The sequence below is a fragment of the Streptopelia decaocto genome (assembly GCF_964273445.1).
Source record: "Streptopelia decaocto genome assembly, chromosome: 5".
Lineage (NCBI taxonomy): Eukaryota > Metazoa > Chordata > Aves > Columbiformes > Columbidae > Streptopelia > Streptopelia decaocto.
The window spans coordinates 5,588,961-5,613,490 of record NC_138659.1 but is presented as its reverse complement, the minus strand read 5'-3'; the positions used below and the strand labels follow the sequence as shown (position 1 = coordinate 5,613,490).

Here is a 24,530-nt window from a genome sequence, read left to right as displayed (position 1 = left end):
GTGCATAAATTCCACGGCAGGAAACAGGACTGTTGCAGGACAGAGTCGGAGCAAATAAGTTTGGAGGTGACACAAAGCTGGGTGGGTGTTGATCTGCCTGAAGGTACAAGACTCTACAGAGGGATCCAGACCAGCTGGATGAGGTTCTTAGGGACATGGGTTAGTGGTGGATTTGACAGTGTTAGGTTAGCAGTTGGACTCAATGATCTTGGAGGTCTTTTCCAAACAAAATGATTCTATGATTTATACAAAACAGAAGTAGGTAGCTAGTAATCTCTTAATTAATAAAAATAAAAATTATTAATTAAATTACACTAAATTTAATTTAAAAAATTATGATAAGCTACTGTACAAGAGATAATCCACTGTACAAGGATCAAGTTTCACCATGCAGGATGTGGACGTAAAAGTGCCAACGTCTGCTGTGATGAAGAGCGAGGTGAGAAAGAACCTCGCAAAGGCAAGGCTGGGGGTGCGATGTCCCTCCCATCCACCTCGCACCAGCCTCTCTGACTTACGTTTACAGCCCTCGGAGCTGAAGCCGAAGTGGTTGACCTCGCATCTGTCGCAACGCTGGCCGGCGACACCGGGCTGGCACTCGCACTGCCCAGTTTGGATGTCGCACTGGCCATTGGTGGAGCCCAGTGCGTGGCAGTTACACCTGGTGAGGGGACAGACGGACATCAGGTGGGGACACAGAGGTACGGCACGGGGGAAGCACCTCTCCAAAGGAGCCCTAGTGAGCACAGCTTAATGCAGGAGGCAACGTGCCAAGACTTTGACCTGTGCAAGGTCACTTGGTGCCTGCACAAAAAAAATGACAGCACGAGTCTCTGCTACCAAGTCACGTGGCACTTTTCTATTTAAAACCCCAATTTAAAGCTATTTATAAAGCTATTTATAAGTCAGGCTTTTTGCGCAGCCTTCATAGCTGCTCCTTGACCACTGCTCTTCCCCACCCATAGCAGCACCGAGGTACACTAGTCACTTGTGACAAAAGTCACCTTCCCGCACAAAGTAAGCACAGACCACCCAAAAGCAAGCTTTTTGCCCCAAGCCAAGGTGACGGTCACCTCTCGCAGCCACGTCCACTCTGGAGGTTGAAGAAGCCGGGCTCGCAGGCACTGCAGTCCCTCCCGGTGACGTGAGACAGGCACTCGCACTGCCCCGTCACTTGATTGCAACTCGTCTGCTGATTCACAGTGCCGTAGGGATTGCAGCGGCAAGCTGCAAAAATAAAAAAGGGTGGGGAAACATGCGGAAAGTTAGAAGTCGCTTGTGGCGTTGGTTCTCTGCTAGCCAGTCCCTAAATGGACCTGGATTCAAAACACGCAGCTTCACACAATGCTTTTGCTTCGATGGCAGTACGCACCCACAAACACAGGCACTTTAGCAAGGTGCAGCCACCAAATCAGCACAAAGCCACGTGTCACTGCTGATGGGCACAAATGCCAGCCTGACAGTGTGTCTTAAAACACATCAGGAAACGGCAGCTCTTGGGGACAAAGCTGTTTTTAAATGCGATAGGAACCGGCTCTCACCTCGGCACTTGTCGGCAGGGTCAGGGGCCAGGGGGTTCCCGAAGAAGCCGTCTTTGCAGCGGTCACAGTAGAAACCGGCAGTGTTGTAGATGCACTTGAGGCACTCGCCCGTCTGGCGGTCGCAGTTGCCCACGGCGTTGGGATCGATGTTGTCGTTGCACTGGCAGAGGCGGCAAGGCCTCACAGCACCGTTTTCACCCAGCGGGTCCCCGAAATAGGCATCGTCACACAGCTCACACCTCTTGCCTGGGACGGGACAAACACACGTGCTGCAGCAGAAAGCCCCTCGCTGCCATCCCACCCCAACACCCTTTACAGCCCTTTCTGAGAAACAAACTCTTCAGTTTCCTCCCCCTTCATCCTCTGCTGGGGCCAGAAAGGTGCACAAAACCACACACGAATCCCTCCCCACCTCTAAATTAAAGCTGCTTTTTCCCTGGAACTTTGCCTTATGAATTATTTCAGCTCCTTCTTTCCCTTCTAGCCCTTTAAGCCAAATCTATTTGTTGTAGTTTGTTGTTAATTTAGGAGTCCAAGCAGATAAAGTTCTACGGGACATCACTGCTCCAGGAAGCCCCACTGCCAGTGAGATCCGCCAAACCTCCGCAGGCAGCCCACAAAGCATCCACCTCCGCAGTTCCTGACACTTGATGGGGATTCGAGCTCCCCAGCCAGCTACGAGCTCCATTTCTGAGGCAGTTCTTGCACACGCAAACCCTCTTCTCCCTCGCCTTTCCCCTCACGTCCCAAGAAGGTGGCAGGACACAGGAGGAACTCTGGTGCGACCACACAGCTACATGTAAACTCATACAGACAGCTGCAGGGAACCCGGAACCTTGGACTTCGCTTTGGTTCACAAAGCAGTGGCACCCATGGGAACCACCATGAGATGCCTCTGTGCTTGGCCAGGGGCTTTTTTAAGCATTTCAAACATTTACAGGTATTCTGGACTTTGGACTCTGACACGCCAAGCATAAAATCAGTAGGAAAACGTGAAGACTGCCAACCATCCCAAGGCTTCCTTGCTGTTTGCAGGCAGAACAAGAGGCTCTGCTTAATGACTCGGGTACATACTTGGACTTCATGGTTTATCGCTAAGAAAAAAAGATCTGTACTCGTTCACATATTTCTCTTCAAAAATGCTGAGCATAAATTTGGTCTTCTATTTTTTGGGCAGCGTTGGTGAGTCACTGCAGCCCTCCTGCTTTTCCTAGGGAGGGCACTGGCCCTCCCTGGCAAGCTTCCTGCAGCGTCTCTGCCTGCCAAACAGCATTTTCTAATTTTATTTCACTCTGACCCACCTTCCTGGCTCTTTTAAATCTGTGCTATTTTCTGCCCAGTGCTGTGCAATTAACAGAGCTCTGTGAGAAGTCAGCACAGCTCACCTGTGTAGCATAGAAACGTTCCAACTCCACACAGATTAAGCCTTTGTTTCCCTTTTGTTCTCAAGAGATGGGCACAAAGAACATGGGGAGCCCTGAGCCTCGCACAGGACAGAAAACAGGGCTGAGTATTCATAGAATCCTTGAGTCCAACCATAACCTAACTCTAGCACTAACCCATGTCCCTGAGAACCTCATCTCTGTCTGTTCAACCCCTCCAGGGATGGTGACTCCACCACTGCCCTGGGCAGCCTGTTCCAATGCCTGACAACCCTTTCTGGGAAGAATTTTTTCCTACTATCCAATCTAAACCTCCCTTGGCGCAACTTAAGGCCATTTGCTATTGTTCTATCACTTGTTATCTGGGAGAAGAGACCAACCTGATCCATGCTCCAAGCTCCTTTCAGGCAGTTCAGAGATCAGAAGGTCTCCCCTCAGCTCCTGTTCTCCAGCTGAACCCCCCAGGTCCCTCAACTGCTCCTCATCACACTTGTGCTCCAGACCCTTCCCCAGCCTCGTCACCTCCTCGGCACTCTCTCCAGTACTTCAATGTCCTTCTTACGATGAGGGCCCCAAAACTGAACACAGTATTCGAGATGAGGCCTCACCAGTGCCAAAGGGAGAAGCATTTGAACCAGAAGACAGAGCAGGTTTCTGTGCTGCTCACAGCCCCAGAACTGGTGGGAGACACATTTCCACAGGCACGTGGGGTGTAGAAAAAATTAAAAAAAAAAAAAAAAAAAAAAAAGACTTTTTGTGGAAGAACCCACCTGTAGTGCCAGTCTGGCAGCTGGTGCACACAACCTCCTTGGTGCGTGGCACGACGGCACAGCTCGAGCCGCCGGGGCATGGACAGGGCTGGCAGTCTGACGCCGTGCCCGCTGTCGCGTCTCCGTAATACCCATCGCTGCACTTCTCACAGTGAGACCCCGCCGTGTTATCCCTGCAATTGCACACGCCTGGAAGAGAGGAACACGTGGTTTTTGCTTCATCATCCAATGTAGGAAGAAAACAATGCCTTCCTGCTGCTCCCTGTTCTATCAGCCACTCTTACCTGTCTCGGGCTCGCAGGTCTCGCTGTGCCCGTTGCAAGCGCAGGGCACGCAGGGGCTGTAGGGCCCCAGGCTTGGTGTCTCTCGCCGGAATCCGGAGGAGCAGCGCTCGCAGAACTGCCCCTCGTATCCCGCTGGGCAGGAGCAGCTCTCCACCCAGGCCACGGGCACGCCGGGCCCGGGGCGAGCACTCGTGATGGTAACGTCGTCCAGGTGGCCAGCACCTAGAAAGCACCGAGAGGAGAAACGCTTTTTAAACACAAAGGCTCTCAGTGCTTCACCAAATGCACATCTGAACAGTGCGAGAGATGGACAGGCGGGTGCTTGCAGTTGGTAAGGTGAATCAAGGAGCAAAATCCTCCAGGAAGACTTAGACACGTGAGAAAAGATGCAATATAGCTCACGTAGAATAACAGCACAGAGGAGGATGCTGAGAACAGCACGTGAGCAAATACAGTCAGTTAAAATAAGTTAAACTTTGCATGCATGTGGTTTCCATTTCCAAATCAAATACCAAAACCAATTCCTGTCTTTTTAGGGAGGACAGACCATCTCTCCAGCGACTTTAATACCCTGTCTCTAACACAACGTCTGCAAACCGTGCCTTGGGCAAACTCTTCAGCTATTCCTCCCAAGCCATTCTTTCATCTGGCATCTGAGCGCTGCCCCTCTGCTCCCTGCCCCTTCCCCAGAGCAGAACAGAGCCCAGACACAACACAGCTGGTTTTTAACTCACGGCAGAGTGCTTGTACCACCTCGGCAGCTCCGGAGCACCGAGCAGAGCCCCAGCTCCCACATCTTAGCAGCAGCTACAGCACGCAGGGAACAGCTCGCTCCGCACCTTTCCTCCCCTCCGTTTCTCAACCCTGCGTTCTTCTTTCTGAGTCACCTCTACAGAAAACACTTGTGGCTCTTCCCACCTTCCCCAAATGCAAGTTCATCCCTTTGCATCTTTCTGCAAAAATTCCTCTTCACACGTCAATACCCAAGGACCCAGATAGTTTTGCTCCTAATTCGTCACCAATTTTTATGAACCCTCATTAAGAAGAGGGTTAAGCACAGGCAGCACTTTCAACACCTTGTCCTTCCCATCTGTCATGCCAAGGTAAGAGGAGGAGATGGGACATAGTTATTCCCAGTGTAGCAGAAACTGAGGCCAAATGTTATAAACTCCCTACATCTATCCCACCACGTCCTTCAGGACTCTGTGCTACATATTTCTCCCAATCTGGAAGTCACTGGTTGTGCAACACAACAAAACTCCCATGTTTAGAAGCAAAGAATCAGAAGGTGATGGGTGCTGAGCTCCCAAACTCTCAAAAGCAGCACCTTTTCTTCCCCAACTGCTCTCCAGGAGAAGCTGTTATACTGGAACATCAGGTGAAAAGCAAACAGTGCGGGTTTGCCAAATAACCTGTCATAGCTATTTATGACGGGGTCCAACAATAAAGCAACCCGAGCCCTTAGACGAATAGTTCTGCCCAGCAACTTACTTCTCTCGCTGTATGTCCCGCGGATCTTGATGGAAGTCAAGTTGTGGAGAAGCTTCTGGAAGTCAAATGCCGTAAGAGCAGGCCTCCATGGGTAATCTGTGGCCTCGTGAAGCCTGCGGAGAAGAGCCACACACCATCGGCAAAGCTTTCTGATGCTAACAGCTGCGCCCTTTCAGCGCACCCTTTCCAGCAGTGGTATGCTATTGCAACATACTTCACATGCACTTACGCAATGCTGCTAGACAGCGAGCTCCAAATTAACCTGATAAGACCGTTCTTCCAAGCTAAAATTAATGCTGTTTGTTTTCTCAAGGGCTAAGAGGGCAGAGGCACCACAAGCTGGGTCCCAGCTGCCCCCACCGTGCCTGGAGAGTCAGCAACGTGCCTTGTGGGCAAGAAGGCAAATGTGTGTGGCCAGGAGGTCGAGGGAGGTTCTCTGCCCCCTCTACTCTGCCCTGGTGAGGCTGCATCTGGAGTTGTGTCCAGTTCTGGGCTCCCCAGTTTAAGAAGGACAAGGAATTACTGGAGGGAGAGTCCAGTGGAGGGTTATGAAGATGATGAAGGGTCTGGAGCATCTTTCTTATGAGGAAAGAGCTGGGGCTGTTCAGCCTGGAGAAGGCTGAGATGGGATCTTATCAATGCTGATAAATATCTCAAGGGTGGGTGTCAAGAGGCTGGACCAGACTCCTTTCAGCGGTGCCCAACGACAGGATGAGGGCACAGACTGAAACACAGGAGGTTTCATCTAAATAAGAGGAGAAACTTCTTTCCTGTGAGGTGCCAGAGCCTGGAACAGGCTGCCCAGAGAGGTTGTGGAGCCTCCTCCCCTGCAGACATTCAAACCCGCCTGGATGCGATCCTGTGTGATCTGCTCTGGTGACCATGTGTTAGCAGCTGTGTTGGACTAGAAGATCTCCAGAGGTCCCTTCCAATCCCAACCACTCTGTGATTCTCACCTGAAGGTGTAGGTCAGCACGTTCTCGCTGGGGTAGGGGTTGCCCTGGGCAATGAGTGGCACAGACACCCTCAGCCCAGCCCCTTCCAACACCAGGTCCTCTGCGGAGAGGCGCGTGTCCCGTCTGTCCACACGGAAGGAGAAGGTCAGGTTCTGTCCATAACTCAAAACCTGGTTGCCCAAGAACTTGCCTGAAAGAGGAAGAAATCCTCAGAGTTCGGGGACAGAACAGAAAGGGCACCCGCAGCACAGAAAGCCTCAATTCTCAAATGACCTACGTGGTGCAACAAAATACATGGGGAAATAGGTGTCCGAGATAACAGAGATATCCTGGGTCTCTGCACTCCACTGGAGAGAGACTTCAGAGCCATCGCGCTGCTCAGCACGCCACTCATCCTCTCCTGGAAAAAAACAAAACAAACAAAAAAATCAAACATGCAAGAATTAACACCCTTTGAAGACGCAGCTTTGCACACGCTTCCCGTGTCACTCTGCTCCTATATAACTAATTTATAGTCTGTACACCAGCACTAACAGACTTTAGAACGTAGATGTGCAGAAGAACATCGATAGCAATCGTCATCTTTCCAATTTAAGCCCCTAACTCAAGTGCTGACTTGAACCCTACAACAGCTACTTGTTCAAAATCTTGTTTTCTAAAGGACTTAAGCAGGGATGGGAAAACCTGCAGTCCCCTGCAACCTGATGCAAGTTTCAAACTTCATACTCACTGTTCTCCAGAGGAACTTTTTAATTAAAAAGACATTCTTTTCAGACTACACAGCATGAAAACATTCATACCCAGGAAACAGACAGTATAAAAAAAAAAGATGTCTCCTGAGCTTACAGACTCATCGGAAATACAACTGTGTTTTACTAAGAGCCATGTAAACCCCAAATATAAAGCAATTATAACCCTCTCAATCAGAAACTCCTGATTTGGTTCTAAAATTGAGAAAATGCCCTTGCCAGCACCTCTCTCAAGCTCTAAAAGATTTACATTTACAATTCCTGCTTGCACCTGTATGGTGCATGTTAATTCATTCCTCCCTGGCTGAACAAATGAGCCGCAGACTGGGAAGCTCCCCATAACTTCAGCAGTAATGCAACACTTCCAAAAGAGGGATCCTGGACCTGCCTGCCCAAGGTTTGTGGTCTTGCACAGACAGGAAGGAGCAGGTTTTTTTAATCGCTTCTGACTTGAGTCTACAGCCTGATTTGAGACATAAAAGAAGGCTCGACTTTACCAAACTGGAAGTTGGAGGTGATGCTGTAGATACTGTAACCAACAGCACTAGTGCAGACTGAAGAGTGTCCAAAACAGAAGCAGGGGGTACAGCCCCTTGGATTGGAGGAATCCAGATGGAAGAATCCAGGTTTGCATCTGAAGAGGCGAAGGAAAGAGAATTAATTTCCCCAATGCTTACCTCAGGCCATCACTCAAATGCTTCTCATTCTTGAAATGAAGCCACAGGGAGAGAACCTCACCTCTCGCAGTGGAAGCCTTCGACATTGTCCTTGCATGTACACCGTCCCGTCTCGACGTTGCACTCGCCAGTGCTGCCGGCCAGATCGCAGGAACACGGCCTGAAGGAGCCAAGAGAGAGGATAACTCATTCAGAGACAGGCAGAGAAAACTTTAAAAAGGCACCTGTTTTTTCTTTTAGAGAGCAGCAGCCCCCTTACCTGCACCCGGCTTCGGAGAGGGAGTGGAAGCCTGGCTGGCAGCGGTCACACTTCTCGCCCATCACGCCGGGTTTGCAGCTGCACTGGCCGTAGCTGTCGCACTGGGTGCTGAGGGAGCCTGCGGGGACAGAGGGGACAGGCACCTCAAAACCAGCCCGGTCTGCCAGCCCGCAGCTCTTCCAGCTCTACAAAATCAGCAAGAAAAGAAAGCGGGGAGCACAGCTTCAAGCTTACCTAGAGACTGCCTCTAGTTCACAGGGATGTTTCCCCTGGCACCTCTAGAGAGATGAATCCTTACCTAGTCTCCCAAACTATATTCAGCTTTAATTATTCCTACCAACCACCCTTTTAATAAATAAATATAATTTTAACTTCCAGTTGTTGTCCTTATTCCTGTTTCATCTTCAGTGTTACCTTTGCATGTAACATCTTTAATTCCATGCCTGTTTTACCCTGCAATGCACCATTTCTGAGATTTTATTCCCTGAACCCCGTGTGTTCCTTCTAATCACCATCTCCCCCTTTGCAGGGGATATCCTGACCTCTCCCTTTCACGCTCCAATTTCCTCTCTTGATTCCCAAGTTGGATTTAAAGACTAAACCACCTCCTCGGAGCGAGGCTGCGTGTGTCACTATTAACCTGCTTCAGCAAAACTCTCATCTTCTGGCAGGACATGTTCCTCAGTACTGCTCTGTTCAAGCAGACTTGCACAAAAAGCGGCAGCAGGTTTCTTTAATCCGAGGCAGACAAAATGCTCTCTCCCAAGCACCAGCGTAGCTAGCAGCCTAGGAGTTGTCAGCACTCTAAGAGTTAATTACCAGGAAAAAAATATTTTAATATACAGAAATAGTTGCTTCTTTCCACTTCAATCCACACCAGAAGATTATAGCAAAGTGAAGAATTATACGATGATTTGGCTGGACAGGACAGAACCTTTACCATATACAGCCAAAGTTCAAATCCTCTTTGCAGTCCCACTTATGGTTATTTAGGAAAACAACAGTATTTGGAAAAAAATCAGCAACCTAAACCAAACCAGGGGCTTCCAATACGCTCTGGGTGCTGGTATGCCACGGGATACAAGCTGACAGCTGACTTATAAAGCCCTTTGAAAACTGTCCTTAAAGACCCCTCTTAAAATAAGGTCCGACACGAGGACCTGGGAAAGCAGACGGAGAAAGAGGCCTTTCTTGGTCAAAAATTTCACAACTGTTCAACTCTCCGACCAAATTAGAGAGGAGACGTAGCCTGGCAGACCTCTCCCTGGCTGCTTTTAGGGCATGCTGCAAGCAATTACTTATTCCAGCTACTCTATTTTGGAACCTCACATCATATCTTATTATCTGTTACCCTTTTGTCTCCTTGCCCCTTATTTGCTGTGGGTTGGTGTAATTATGGGATCACTCCATACAGGTCAAGTGGTTCCCTTCAGGACAAGAGATTTGTTCTCTTGCCAGAATATTTTTCTTCATTTATTTTTTTTACAGGAGTTTAACTCCATATTTTGAGTTTACTTCGTTTTTCTTTCCACCCCCACCCCCTTTTATGCTTAAGGTTTCACTGGTTTGTATTTATAGTGCTTGGACACTCAGTAGGAGAAACTGATGTGGCTAAAGTTCACTACAATTCCTCAGTGTGGCCAACTTCCAGAAATATCCGCTCACATCATCTTGTTTATTAAGAATTTAAATGAGTTCTTCAGTGCTGGGAGTGTCCAGGGTAACACATGCAGAGGGGACAAAAACATAAAAAATGAAAATATCTATTTCAGAACATATTTGAAGGAATAAACGCCACAGGGGTGAACCATCTGCCCCCGCCACCATAATCCCAATTCGATCCAAGGATAATTTAAGCTAAAACACAACCTAATAAGCGTTTAGTACACAGGAAAAAAAAAAAAAGAAAAAAAAAGGAAAGAAAAAAAAACACCCTCTTTTTACCCCATAGTTTGCAATCAGATGCATAACTGAGAGAAGAGCTGGCTTTTGCACAGGGAAGTTTGCAAGCAGAACCATTTGCTGGCACTACTTACCGACGGGGTTGCAGCTGCAGGGCAGGCACTCCTCCTCGCTGCCCAGGCGATAGAAGCTGTCCCTGCAGCGCTCGCAGTGCGCGCCGGCCGTGTTCCCCGAGCAGCCCGAGCAGTGGCCCCCATGGCCCGTGGAACGGTACAGCTCGGGGTCGAAGTAGCACTCCTGTGACCTCCCGTTGCAGTCGCAAGCTGCAGGGACAAGGGTTCCGTTGGTGAATGGTGTGTCCAGACAGGCGCCCCCATCACAAAACCCACCACGCAAAGCATAGCCAGGTCCTGCACTTGGGTCGCAACAACCCCATGAACGCTCTGGGCTTGGGGAAGAGCAGCTGGAAAACTCCTCCACAGAAATGAACCCAGGGGTGCTGGTGACAGCGGCTGGACATGAGCCAGCATGTGCCCAGGTGGCCAAGAGGCCACCAGTATCCTGCCTGGTACCAGCACTGGTGTGGCCAGCAGGCCCAGGGCAGTGACCATCCCTGTGCTGGGACCTGGGGAGGCCAAACTGCCAATCCTGGGGGCAGTTCTAGGCCCCTCACACCAAGAAAGCCCTTGAGGTGCTGGAGCGAGTTGAGAGAAGGGAATGGAGCTGGTGAGGGGCTGGAGCACAAGTGTGATGGGAGAGGCTGAGGGATCTGGGGGGGTTCAGCCTGGAGAACAGGAGCTGAGGGGAGACCTTCTGACCTCTGAACTGCCTGAGAGGAGCTTGGAGCCAAGGGGGGTCAGGCTCTGCCCCTCAGGAACAAGCACCAGGACCAGAGGAAACGGCCTCAAGTTGCGCCAGGGGAGGTGGAGGTTGGATCTTGGAAATAATTTCTTCCCCAAAGGACTGTCGGGCATTGGAACAGGCTGCCCAGGGCAGTGGTGGAGTCACCATCCCTGGAGGGGTTGAACAGACGGAGATGAGGTTCTCAGGGACATGGGGCAGTGCCAGGGGTGGGTTATGGTTGGACTCAATGACCTTGAGGGGTCTTTTCCAACCAAAATGGGGGAAGCAAGGCTGTAAAGGTGAAACTAGCTCCTGCAGACCACTCTCACCTACATCCAGAAGAAAACCAGCATTTTCTACCCCACTCATTTCCACACTGGGCTGCCGCTTGCAGCCAAAACGCCAGCCTCCTACACAGCAACACCGATCACAGTCACGCAAAGAAGTATGAGAAGATAATGGCAAGCGCTGACTCCCTGCTGCAAGGAGAGTTTCTCCCCTGCATGTGAACAGATTACAAATCTGTCCAGGGAGCAGGAGATCCAGGTTTCACCATTTGACCAGACCGCTAGGATTGATCAACACACACAGAGGTCAGACAGGAAGAACACTTTTCTGTCTAAAAAGCTTCCCTATAAAGTAAACTACCAGGAGCTGTGGTCTGCAACGCAAAACCAAGCAAAATAAACTGGCGTTCGGTCACAGAGATCCACGTTTGCGGCCCAGAACTCTTGCAACAGTGTCCAAATTGGACGAAATAGTCCACAAGTAACTGTTAAAACTAATAACCCAAATACAACAGGAAGTCAGCAGATGCTAAATGAGGAGTGTTTTAAAAGGCAATTATGCTCTAGCATACTAAATACATTTTTTTTTTCCCCCCATGAGTCCTATAAAGCACAAGCCTGTACATTTTGGCAGCACACTTCTTTCCTAAAGGTGACTCCCACCCTTCTCCAGAACGGAGATGCCCCTTTCTAGGGATCTACCAGAAAGCTCTTATAGGATGGGACTGGAATGACCATCAGTCCCACAAAATCTCTGCTGAAAAACACCAGAACTGTGCTTAACCCTGGCTGACTGCAAGTGAGACAACTTCAAATCGTGCAGGGCCAGCTTCTGGATGCCAACAAAGCTGTTCCTGTCAAGCGTGGCTGTACGTACGCAAGCACTCATTGGCACTCTCTGCCGTCGCTCTCCTCCACGGACGGTCGTTGAAGAAAGGGAGACACTTTTCACAGTCGACCCCAAAGGTGTTGTGTTTGCAGTTGCAGACCAGCTTCCCAAGGTCGTTCTTCACACACTCACTGGCGTGGCCGTTACATTTGCATCTGGTTAACAAGAGACAAGGAACAGGTATTGAAACTCCAAGGATCTAGGTCACTCGCAGAGCGATCCCAAAAGCAAAACCCAGATGTGAAAATATGAGATGAGACAAATTCGAAGGCAGGTGATCGCAACAGACGTGAGACCACAACTGGTGTTTTTCATCCTGGAGAAGAGGAGGCTCCAGAGAGAACTTTTGAGGTCTTTCAGTACCTAAAGGGGGTTTACCAGAAAGATGGACAGAGACTTTTTACCAGTGCCTGTAGTGACAGGACAACAAGTAATGATTTTAAACTGAAAGAGGGCAGGTTTAGATTGGACATGAAGAAGAAATTGTTGCCTCTGAGGGTGGTGAGAGCCTGGCCCAGGTTGGCCAGAGAGGTGGTAGATGAACCATCTCTGGAGACAACCCAGGCCAGGCTGGACGGGGCTCTGAGCAACCTGAGCTGGGTGAAGATGTCCCTGCTCATGGCAGGGGTGGCACCGGGGGAGCTGGGAAGGTCCCTTCAACCCAAACCATTCCCTGAGATAAACAAGTGTAGCAAGATCAAGGTAGGCATTTAGAAACATGAGAACATTAACCAACTGCTTCACAATCTGTCACTAAAACAGAATATGTTGAGTAGGAGAAGCAAAGATTTTGTTAGCTTTAGGTCAGTATATTCTCTGCAGCTTCTCTCACCTCAGGAAAAGGCACAGCCATGTGCTTGTATCAGTAAAAATTAAATAGCACGAAGGTGACTAACACGGAAGCCCAGGGACCTACACAGACCAATGGTGCAGCCAGTGCAAATCCCCATGTTGTCAAATCCTGGTCTCAGGACTGCTCCCTGCAGCCCAACACACTGTACCAACAGCCCAACACACTGCACTGGCCTCAGCTCTGTTTATCAAAACATTTTATCACCAGCAAAATATTCAAGTATTCGACAATATGCTCTGGCAAAAAGAACGTACAACGAGGGTATTGTCCAGTGCATCAGATCTTCAGAGGAGATCGCTCCCAAAATACATGTGAAGCAGAGACGTTGAGATTTTCTACTTACTGTTACTCTAAGCCACAGATGTAGGCAGAAAACAATTAATAACACATTAAAAACCACACAAAGAGCACAGTAGAAAACAGTTGTGTGTTTTTTTTTCTTTTGTTTTACTTTTTTGTCAGTCTTTTCACCCTCTCCCCTCCCACATCACTTGACATTTGAACTAATCAAGGAAAAAAGTATACTTTATCTCTGTCTGCCTGAAATTGTAGCCACAAGAGATTATACAGAGTATTTGCAAGCTTCATAAGATTCATTCTGCTGCATTTTTGGTTTAGGACAGTCAATAAAGACCAGAGCCTAATGGTACCATGTGAGTATAATCACAATTTTTAAAGCACTCTGGTAATCCTGACCAACAGCTTTAAATAAGTACAGAGGTTTATTGTCTACTCACCTACCACCCACAGCAAAATCAGAAATTGCATAGTAGTAAGACTTGAGAACTTTTGGGTCATTGAAAACTTCATCTCCAAACGTGTTCAGACGATTGAGGGTCACTCTAATATCTGTGGCCGTCACCCATTCCTAGAGCAGAGAGAAATCCCATCAGATTAAACATCAAACGTCCCCCTCAAGAGCGTATCAGTGCCAGGCCATTAGCAGGTGTATTTACAAAGTCATTCATCAGTCAGCAAGTTCCTTCGTCATCAATTTCCCCTCTGCACCGCAGAAGCACAAGAGGCCTTACAACCCATCCTCTTGGTTCGGATGTGGTTTTGGACCCTGCTCCTCCCCAGGTACCTCTTCAGTGCCTCTTTGTCTCTTGGCTGCTCTCAGCTGGGCAGCAAAAAGCGCAGTGCACACAATTACACACGCTTACTAATTGTACATATCTATCTGACTGCAGTTTTCCCGCAAAGCTATACAGCACGAATGGGAAAAGCTTTAGGGTACACTCATCTGCAGATGTACATCAGACAAAAAGACACAGACGAACGAGGCTGGGGGAGGCTGAGGAAGAAAAACAGACAGGCAGCTCCAACTTAAACCACAAGAGCTTTCCATAATATTTACACAGCATCTTCACCACAGTACCCTACCCTCCTCCTGCAACAGCCAGCACATGCAGCCCATCCCCAAATTTCACACCACCTTCAGCCATTGACTGTTGTTAGCACACCTTGGTTTTATTACAGCTTTTGCAAATGCCCTTTTCCTTCAAGCACCATAAAAAAAAAAGGAGAAAACCATCCCTGTATGTATGTACAACCGTGTTGCAGCTGCGTCACTGCTTAACCAGTACAATAAGAAGATTTACTGAATTACAAACATTGACATAAACACATGGAAATGCTGAGCACAAAATACACGTTTACTTCAGTTCTGAAAAGCAACGCCAGAGGTTTGTACACATTTATAGGAAACCGGTGGCCACGTCTCTGTTCCTCAAATAGAGAAGCTTATCAGAAAATTATATGCCCTATCATTAATTCAAAATCTCTCTGTTCACCTTGACGATTAGATCCTGTTCTCTGCAAGGGCCAGCTACACCAACAAGGTTCTTTTCCATTTCAGGCGAATAGAGAAGTCACCAAGCAGAATACACAAAGTGGCGAGGAAATTGGACAAACTGGTGGTCCCGTATGCTCTTGACCAGTGCCCAAGCAGCACTGCAAATGCTAACAACAAGAAAAGCCCCAACTGAACGCCCTCACCAAGCTGCTTGTAAGAGAAAACAAATACTATGGACAAAATCAAGCTTGCCCACCCCAACACACATGTAAGAGAACAGGTTAGGGTTCCCAATAACCCTTTATTTGTTTAGAAGAATCATGCATTTCTTAAATATTTGTGCTCAAAATATGCATGAAGACACCTCAAATATTCATTTGACTTAGGCTTTACATTCCTCTGTCCTTATATCTGAAACAACAGCAAAATGCCCACAGATGCTTTCTAAGCAGGCAGAGATTCACATCCACCCTCTAAAGACTTCCATGATGCCTAATAACAAATCATCCTCAATGCCACCGCTTTTGCTTTTTAGTACCATAAAGAAAGTTCACATCTTCCTTCAAAAGCACCTCTTCAGATTGTACGTCCCAACTCACCTGTGCGAGGGTCTTTCAGTACAAATAGGATCTGTAGTGCAGCCAGCTATGCTGCTGACTTAGTCCTGCTCACGTACCTGCAGCACGGGGCTGTTATCAAAGTTATAGGCGCTGGGACGTCCCTCCAGCGTTGAGAAGGCCACGTTGCCCCCGGTGAGAGGGGAGATGTCACTGAACTCATCCGTGCAGAGCGCCTGCTGCTCGTCCTCCCCAGTCCGAATAAAGCCACGGTTGACCTTGTGGTAGGTGCTCTCGCAGGAGCCGCTGTAATACTGGTAAGGTACCCACGGGCCGTCTTCCCTGGTGCGTTTGTAGATTGCAAAGCTCTCCGGCCGGCTGGTGTGGAACTTCAGACGCACGTATGTGATGTCAAAGGCCTTTCCTGCGGATAAGAGAAGACAAACATGAGGAAAAACTCCAACTTAAAATGGGAAGAATGGACAGAGCTGCTCAGCAACTCTCTCTTTGGAAGAAACATCTCCAGTACTGTCCAGCAGGAACAGAAGTATCTCCTCCAGTCCTATGTACTGTATCTCCCAGCAAAAAGAAGGTGAAGGAATCAAAGGCAGAAGTCAAGGGCAGGCTGAGTAGATAAATAAACAGACCTACAGACATCTGAGCAACCAAACACTTATCTCACAAGCTGTAATTCTCTTCAGCAGACACCACCAGTGGTGCCCTTACCCCAAGAGATGCTACACACAAACTGGTGTAATGTATCTAAGGCCAGGTCCAAGCTAACCACACCATTTGATAATACTTCTTCCAAATACACGTATGGGAGAAACTGTATTAACCAGAGAGGTTAGAGTCACACCACAGAGCCTGTTTTGCACCTCTGCCTCTTCCCTAAATAGAAAACATCCCAAACTCCTTCTACTACTCGTGAAGCCTTTCCTCCACCAGTGAGGATACCCTCTTCTACTCATTCCCCAGGGCAAGACAAAGCAAAGCTTAAGTTTCGCAGACCATATGATCAAAGTCTCCAAGACCCCCGAGAAACTCCAGTTTGGGGAAAAGCACCCCAGCAGGCTTCAGCCCCATTCCTCTGCCGTTCCCGTGGCATGTTCCCAGGAGGAGATTCACAGCTGCACGTCAGCTGTGCTTGCTGCACCTCGGCAAGCAGGCTGGGTACAATCAGGACACCCCAGCGCACGTAGGGAACTTGCTAAAACAACGTGAGGCTTGTCCGGAACAAAACCTCGGGCGTTTAGTCCCCGCCACGCTCTTTTACGCACCCGCCGCCTCCAAGACAAACACTACTCTGAGCAGAGGTTGCAGCCATCAGTGGTCCCTTCGTCAAGCCAAAAAAAAAAAGCTAATAGAACAGTTTCAACCAGTTGAGAAACAGGTTATTTCTGCCTAAGTCACATGGGTTTAACCTCAACTTGTAAAATTAATTAACTCCACCATGTTAAATTTTAACATGAGGCTTTGCACCTGCTGAAGATGGGCTCTCTTCTCAAGTTAAAGAGGACCAGGTGGCACCAGGCAACAAGAACAGCATGCCTCTCAGAGCACAAGTGCAAAACCTGAGAGCAATGGGTCAGGTTCGAGTCAGAAATCACAGTTCCAGCTCCTGTGATGCTCACTGGTTAGACCAGGACCAGTCTCCATTAGGTACATCGTACCCAAAGCCCTTTGTCCTTTCTGGCTGCTGGAAACACCAAAGTAGCAAGAGAAGCACAGCAGAGGGTCCAGAATTCAACATACCGGAAAAAACCCAGACACACAGCACCCGAAAAACTTACACCTACATGCCGCAAGGATAAAAAAAAATAAGACCAATCCTGTGTTTAAAGGCAAAGAAATCTGCTGATACCCCAACGTACCAAAGAGCACTGTCTGTGTGTGACATGCAAGACAGCTGGGGCTTTGTACAGACACAAATCCCCCGATACTTCCCACAAAATCCCCTTTCCTATTTATATCACGTGTGAGGTTACAGATGAGCCAAGCACAAGACTGGAAAGCAGACATTCCTGATCTGTGGCTCTTGTGCGGTACTAGCTCTCTGGTAGTTTTGGGTGAAGTTATTTAATGTGATCTTCTTACATGCGGAAGACAAGTGAGAAGCCATCACACCACTAATGCCAAACTGCTTCCACAACAGCTAGAAACTCCGAAGGATCAACATTTAACACCGTAGTGCAGCTCAGTCTTAGCCTCCCCTCGCTGCCCAACACAGGAGACGATTAACCCTGTTTCCTTTTAGTTGGAAGTGGGTTTAATATGAATCTCAATGTGAGACAAGCAGCAGACATCAGGTGTATAAATCACTCCCCCACAGGTTTCCCATAGATCCTGCTACATGGTCTCTTCTCAAAGATGCTCCAGAGGTGAAAGGCAGGAGCTCCAGGTGAACACACCTGAGATGAGCCCACAGGCCAGACATGTATAAAGATCTTTGCCAGTCCAAACCCAGAATATACTCCCCGGCTTTCCCAGTAAAGTCAGGGAGCTCCAGCAGCAAACACCTCCTTGTTCTTCTGCAGGAAACCTCTAGTAGACGTGGCAACCTGCAGCTTGCCAGCCTGTCCGAGAACTTCACCAACACCATGGATGGGCAGCAACTAAAACCAGACCTACTATCACGGTGTTACCGCTGTCATCAGCTTGATGGGAAAGTTTTCTTTGAGCTTACGTGCCAAAATAAAGCAGAATATGTGGCTGAGAGTCTGCCCTGGTGGGATTTCTTTGGGCAATTTTTATGACGACTGATAACAGTGAAGACAGCAGGCAAGGACAGCTGTTCCATGAGTCAAGGGGGGGGAAATTTAAAAAAAAAAAAAGAGCCAACAGCACAAAGATCATTCAAATAAATTGTGTCAACTGAATTGTGGAGAACACCCTGCTACTTCAACTTGGGGAGGTTAGTCCTCTCCTACTAGTACTGCATTCCTCTAGCGTGAAGCAAAAAACCTTATGTTCAGGCTTCATCCAGATGATTTCAGGAAGAAAACGCTTCGAAAGAATCCTGGGAATGAAGGGGCCAGGCACGTGCTCTTACTCCGCACACACGACTTTCTGCTCTAGCAGCAATACCAGGTCACAGCCCGTGTGTCCCGAAAAATAATGAGTTCAATTTTTTTTCCCTCTCCAGTATAACTGGATTACGGCCCCTGTTCCCTGACAAGGTCTCCTACTGCTCCATGCAAAAATTCCAGCGCAGCTAAAGGCACCACACGTGCAAACAGCACTCGGGGTGGCACAAAAAAGCACCTTCCATAGAAACCCCTTGTGCTAGACGGAAAGGACCCTCCTTTTTTTCCCAATCGGTTTTATGTGGCGGGCCAAAGAAAACGCATTCAAAACCCTCCCGACCAAGCAACCCAGGTGAAAGCCATTTCTTTCAGCTGGCACTGTAACTACTTGAGAAATCCTGTTAATGGCATTAAACAGGAATGCAGTTAATGCACACAGAGCGGCCCAATGCCAGCGCTCTATCAGCTTGCCGTGGGTAAATACTGCCGGAACAATGGAGTTTACCCAGGACCAGCTGACACAGTGTTGAAATGCGGTTTCCCCCTGTTCATACCGAACGTAAAAGCTGCGCTGAGCAGCCTGGCAGCTAGCAGGGCTCTACACAGTCACAGAGCCTTCTTCTAGCAAAAACAAGCCTACAAGTTCTTGTAGGGCTAAATAAACATGTACCGCTGTTATGCTGAGAAACAGTAACAGCAATAACCAGGTAAAAGGCAGTTTTAACATTTAGTTTTCCAAATGGAACGTTTATTGTTCTCCTGTTTCTAGAAGCTGGTAATTATTTTGATCTCAGTTTGGCTTAGAAGTGCCTGGTAGTGTCAAGTATCAGACAAGATTTCCGTCTGCGTACTGAGAAGCGGCAGATCTATTTTGCAGTAAGAACTCTGGATGTTTGTTACAAAAGTTCATTAGTAAAAAGAAGACGCACAGTAATTGGCAACCGCAAGCTCAACACCTCAGGAGCGCAACCTGACACGTCTTTAAAGCACCCAGAGCTCAAAATCACAAGCCGCATGTTTTTAAACTGCATCTTTTCAGAGGCATGAAGCAAGAGACAAGGTGACAAATAACCAGTCCCTTTTGATAATTTGGGCTGATGTAGAAAGCCCCTAATATCTTCCTCTTAAGTAAGCAAGCATACGCCTTCAACATAGTATTGCAATTAGAGATTCAACCAGTGAGCAAGTCTGGATGCCTGCAGAGGCAGCAGCAGCAGCACTGGAAATGTTCAGCGATGTTCAATGCAGGGAACACTTTTTGGGCCGACCTCAGGTGCCATCAGCAGGTAAAGCCCTTCTTCAGCAGGGTTATCGTCCCATTCTGTATCCCAAGGGCTATCAGGAAACACGCAACGCTGAAAACCATAAAGATAGACTGGAGAAACGTAAGCAAATGCTATTTAGATCTTTAGAAACTCCTCCCTTTTCCCCCCAAGTTAGGAATTTGTTCCTACACACAAAAGGCTTCCTTGTGTTCAGATCCCTCAGAATGGATGGATAATTTACATCAGGAAAAGGTCCCGCCAGCTGGCACAGCCGACTACAAGCACTGAATTGTGAGCAGATGCCTGGATGAGATAAGCCCAGAGGACGCTCTCGCCTCCTTCATTATGGGTTCACCCACATCCCCTGCACGCTGGACAAAATCACACTGCCCCTTCTGCACCCTCTGCGGTCCCTTGGTGCATCCTCCCAGCACCGAGCTTTAAAATACAGCCACAGAGTTTTGCTGCCTAGGAAATAAAAGAGGAAAATCCACCCGAGAAGGTTGTCCTGGGCAAAGGAACCAAGGCTTTGCAGATTTGTTTTCAGCAAAATTCACTGAGCAGTAATGAAACGGTTAAAACTTCGCTCTGTTTCTCTTTTGGTTGGCTCCTGTTTCAAGGCAGCTTGCTTTCCACACAGGTACTTGTTGACAACCTATTTGTGTAAGTAAAAGTTAAAAGAATTGAAAACAAACCAGCAAAAAATACCAGCCTGCTCATTACTTTTTGGTTGGATTTCATTTCCATTTTGACAGAGAACAAGCAACCTACTGCTGGCATTTCTTTCTGCTCTCGTCTGACCTGTTTCCCCATCATTCCCAGGAAATAAGCCCAGCTTTCCCAGTTTACTAGACTGGAATGCTCTCCATGCCACTCACCCTTACTCCAACCACAACTCTGCTCATCTTGAACCATCAAACCTCTCCAACACCAAGCGCACTGCTGGACCAGCTATGAGCAAACAGACTCACTCTGCAGCTTCAAGACATGAACACTCTGCTCTGACAAATAAACTAAAGAGCTCCTGGCCATAGCAGGAGACAGCACCTTCCACTCTTACGCTACCAGCACCTGCAAAGGGCAGCACAAACACTGGAACCTCATATGAATTCAAGGGATGGAAACACTGATGTCAGTAGACAGACGCCGGCGAGTTCACGAGTCCTTGCTCAAGGCTCATCACTGCTTCTTGAGTCAACCACTACTCCAAGTTCTCAGCTATTGCAGTGTTTTGTTCAGCCTCCCACTCCGGAAACCCTCTTGGAGGTTTCTTTCCTGGAGCACAGGGGCTGCAGGTGAGAGAGGAACATTTAAGGACTAAGAGTTAACCCACCTCGTGGAACAGTGAAGGATTTTCCAGCATGCAGATGGGCACCAGAGCAGGACAGTGTTTATAAGGAAGGGAGGAGAGCGAGAAACATCCTGAGCAACTTGCTCTTTTGGAATAAAAAAAGTTTGATTAAACAACAGTCAAACACCTGCAAAACACATAAGCGGTAAGCTATGTTGCTTGCATCACATGTGCATGAAAAAGCCAAACTTGTGAGAGAAAGCAAGAAATTATTGTAGCACTGGAGCAAACGTCTGCTACAACTACACCCTAGTTTTTCTGGGAATGTTTGTGGAGGAGGAGGAGAAGACGAGAACACTGATATTGCGCAAGCAAATGGAATCCAGGGTCTGAAAAGAAGAAGATGCAAGATTTTCACTTTCTGATGATTTTTACTGGGGAAATAACTCTACGTGGGAGAACAGATGAGCTCTCGAATGCTGAGTAGTGGCCCTTATAGGAACACAAACCACCCAGGGCAGTGGTGGAGTCACCATCCCTGGAGGGGTTTAAAAGGCATTTAGACAAGGTTCTTAGGGACATGGGTTAGTCCTAGAGTTAGGTTATGGTTGGACTCGATGATCCTGAGGGCCTCTTCCAACTGAAATGATTCTATTATTCTAATAATAAACCTCAGGTTTATTTCTCTGTCTTCATCTGAAGAGTCTAGAGAGTCAGGCATGTAAGTCATGAACAAGAAAGGTCCGCAACGTTTTAATGCAACGTCGTCACAAACCACACTCCACCAAACCCAAGATTTTGGCATGCAGAGCTCCACCAGAGACGGGGTTTTAAGAAAGGCCCACGGAGATACAAACACGTGTTGCTTTTTCTAAGACGGGGACGGAGGAAGGAAACGCGTTTGGGACACCGGGGGAACGAGCACAGCCCAGGGTGAACAGCAAACTCCCACCACCCCATTAGCTCATGCATTCTTCCGGCGCTCCCGAACAAAGGCACCATTGACTCCCGCGCGTGGGCGGCCCCGGACAGCAAAAGGCTGCCCAGTAAATGATTGCACGATAATCCAACATTGATAAGTCATCGAGGCTACTTGTTTTAGTCATATTTCCAAAGAGGGGGACTGCAGGGAGGAGAAGGGGAAACTCATTTTCCCCTTTACAGGCTGAAGGCGGCCTCGTAAGAAATGCGTTTTTTTCGTTTGATCGCTCCTAAGGCAGTGTGTAAAAGTCAAAAAATGTTGTCTAATAACTCAGTACAGCTTGCTGCCTTATTTGTACAGCTTTGATGCAAAGATGTTAAGTCCATTTCCCAAAAACAGCCAGCTGTGTTTATTCACCAGGGACTCAAAAGATCCCGCGCACAACACAAAAGTCCTATCTGCACAGGAAGCCTCAAAGTCCTTTTTCAGCACAAATGATTAAAAAAAGAGCTTGTTTTAAAAAGGCAGTTTACACTTGGCAAGCACAGCCAGATCACAGATGATCAAGGACACCACGGGCCACTTTGGGGAGGGCTCCATTTCATTCACGTATCCAGACAGATACGGCGGGTTGGGATCCTCGGAGAGTTCATCGGCTTGTACCAGACTTCCAGAAGCTGCTCCATGACCCGCAGGTACACAACAGGTATTTGGGTAAAACCAACTCAGTCCCCCAGATGAAGGAGCAGAGAAAAGCAGGGGGTTGCTCATCCCCACAAAATGGGGCTTTATCCAAGGATAAAAAAAAAAAGAATATACATATACATTTTTCCGAAAAATTTACTTATCTAGAGAAGACCAAAAACAAAAGACACATTTCGTGCTTTATTCCCAGCAGAAGGCACAACAATTACCAAGTAACCATCATTTCATCACTGATAGTCTGTAACAACACCACCAACAGCAATTTCAGTAATAACCAAATAACCGCCCTTTAAACGTGGCAATTTCCACCCATTCCAGCTTACTTGGGGACCTTGGTGCCCCAGCAAGGTTAAGTTTTCCCAAGGGTTTTCCTCATGTTGGAGACAGAGTTATCATTCAGTAATCACCAAAGCACAGGACCATCACCACCGCAACCCCCAAACCATCAGAGATTCACCAAAAAGCTTTCAGTTGAATTGCACAATGCGATTTCTTGAGTAAGAAAGCAGCTCCAAAGGAATCACAACAACACAACAAATCTTGCCCATCTTCACGTCATTCTCACAGCATTCAACTTGAAGTAACAAAACAAAGAGCAAATCACTTTACGTTATAATTTCCCCTTGGATATTTTAAATTTACAATGGGAGGGGATATTTCCCTTGTTCAGCTCCAACTGTATATTTTCAGAGGTGAAGCTGTGGGGATGGAAGAATGTCTGGAAAACACTAAAAATCACTTTCAAATTCCAAAGTAAAAGTTTGAATAGCTAAACAAAAATGAAGTCGCAGCTTCTTTAAATATGATATTTGACCAACTGGCAAGCGCATGACTTCTTTTAACAAGAAAGTAAATGTATTGGATTGCAAAGATATTTAAATATCGAATGATCTGGTGAGAATTACAAAACCGTTTCTTTAAAGGAGAACTAGATTTTACTGACTTGCGACCAAGGAAAAAAAAAAACGCAAATAAAAAGCGTGTTGCAAATGGGATAGTTAGTACAGGAATGTTAACAAGTTTTCCTGAGGTCTGTTTTCCTTCTCCGTGCCCTCCCAGGTGCCTCACCCTCCAGCAGCTCCGTTTGCACACCCAAAGTCAAAGCACATGCAGCGCTCCGCTTTAGCGAGCTTGCTGTTGAGCCCAATTAAGAACAAATTAAGCAATATGACTAAATAGGAGTGCTCGGAGCAGCAGTGAGTTCAGCAGCTCCAGGAGCAAAAGGACCTTCCAGAGTAGCTCCCACGCAGCCACGGAGAGTCCAGAAATGTTCCTGACACAAAACACTGGAATTCTCTGGAATTTGGATGGTTTAATCTCCCTCCCGCCCCTGCCCTTCCACCTCCCACTCACAGATTGATTTTTTTCTTCTCCAGACACAGGCCGTAATTAACGCCGCAGCTATTTGGAAAGAATACTGTTGCTCTGAGCATCCATCACCTGGCCCCGGTGCAGACAAGACAGCTTTATTTTCTCAACTATTTAAGGAATTTTGCATTGTTCAGTAAATGTTTAGCAAAACTAATTTTTAGCATATCTGAAATGCAGTGTTTAAGTTGCACAGAGTTTGCAAGCCTCCCCATCTCCCACCAAGAAGTCTCCCCTGATTGACTCCCACTATGGATTTTAAGTAGCAGTTTGTGTGGTTCGCACTATCTTTTAATGCATTTTCAGTCAATTACAGGCTTACGCACAAGCTACCGTTATTTATGAAACACAAATTACAGCAATATCCATATGGGCCATTTTCAACCACCCACACACAGCAGTTTTTCTTTCTCAGCCTATTAAGCCAGGGAAGGAATTGGGATAAACAGACTCAACAAAACCATTGCTGGAGTGAGGCCACTTCCAAAACAAGGCTTGCCACTGAGTTATGTTTCAAATATGTTTTTGGAAAGCCAGAAGCAAAGCTCTTCCAAGTTTTTCTTGAAGCAAAGAGAGGGAATTGCGCTCCAGTTCTCAACTCGCAAGCAAGCCTTCAACTCTGCCTGCGGAGAACAACCCGCACAAGCTGCAAATGCTCGTGGAAGCTGCAAAGGTGTGTTAAACACACAATGGTGCATGTTCATGCCCAGCCACATCT

The 24,530-nt window shown here is 47.6% G+C and overlaps 1 protein-coding gene across 1 annotated transcript in view; it reads right to left on the bottom strand.

The window, feature by feature from the left end:
* LAMC1 (laminin subunit gamma 1) overlaps nt 1-24,530 on the bottom strand; it is a 66,700-nt gene that overhangs the window by 10,188 nt on the left and 31,982 nt on the right. Inside the window, exons 2-16 of the mRNA XM_082053977.1 lie at nt 15,355-15,659; nt 13,621-13,751; nt 12,019-12,185; nt 10,146-10,334; nt 8,110-8,227; nt 7,912-8,010; nt 7,671-7,807; nt 6,702-6,824; nt 6,425-6,614; nt 5,469-5,581; nt 3,978-4,199; nt 3,694-3,882; nt 1,542-1,787; nt 1,074-1,227; nt 519-661 (exon numbers count right to left, since the gene is read on the bottom strand). Of these exons, the coding sequence (XP_081910103.1) occupies nt 519-661; nt 1,074-1,227; nt 1,542-1,787; nt 3,694-3,882; nt 3,978-4,199; nt 5,469-5,581; nt 6,425-6,614; nt 6,702-6,824; nt 7,671-7,807; nt 7,912-8,010; nt 8,110-8,227; nt 10,146-10,334; nt 12,019-12,185; nt 13,621-13,751; nt 15,355-15,659 (2,526 nt within the window). The remainder of the gene's footprint in view (nt 1-518; nt 662-1,073; nt 1,228-1,541; nt 1,788-3,693; nt 3,883-3,977; nt 4,200-5,468; nt 5,582-6,424; nt 6,615-6,701; nt 6,825-7,670; nt 7,808-7,911; nt 8,011-8,109; nt 8,228-10,145; nt 10,335-12,018; nt 12,186-13,620; nt 13,752-15,354; nt 15,660-24,530) is intronic.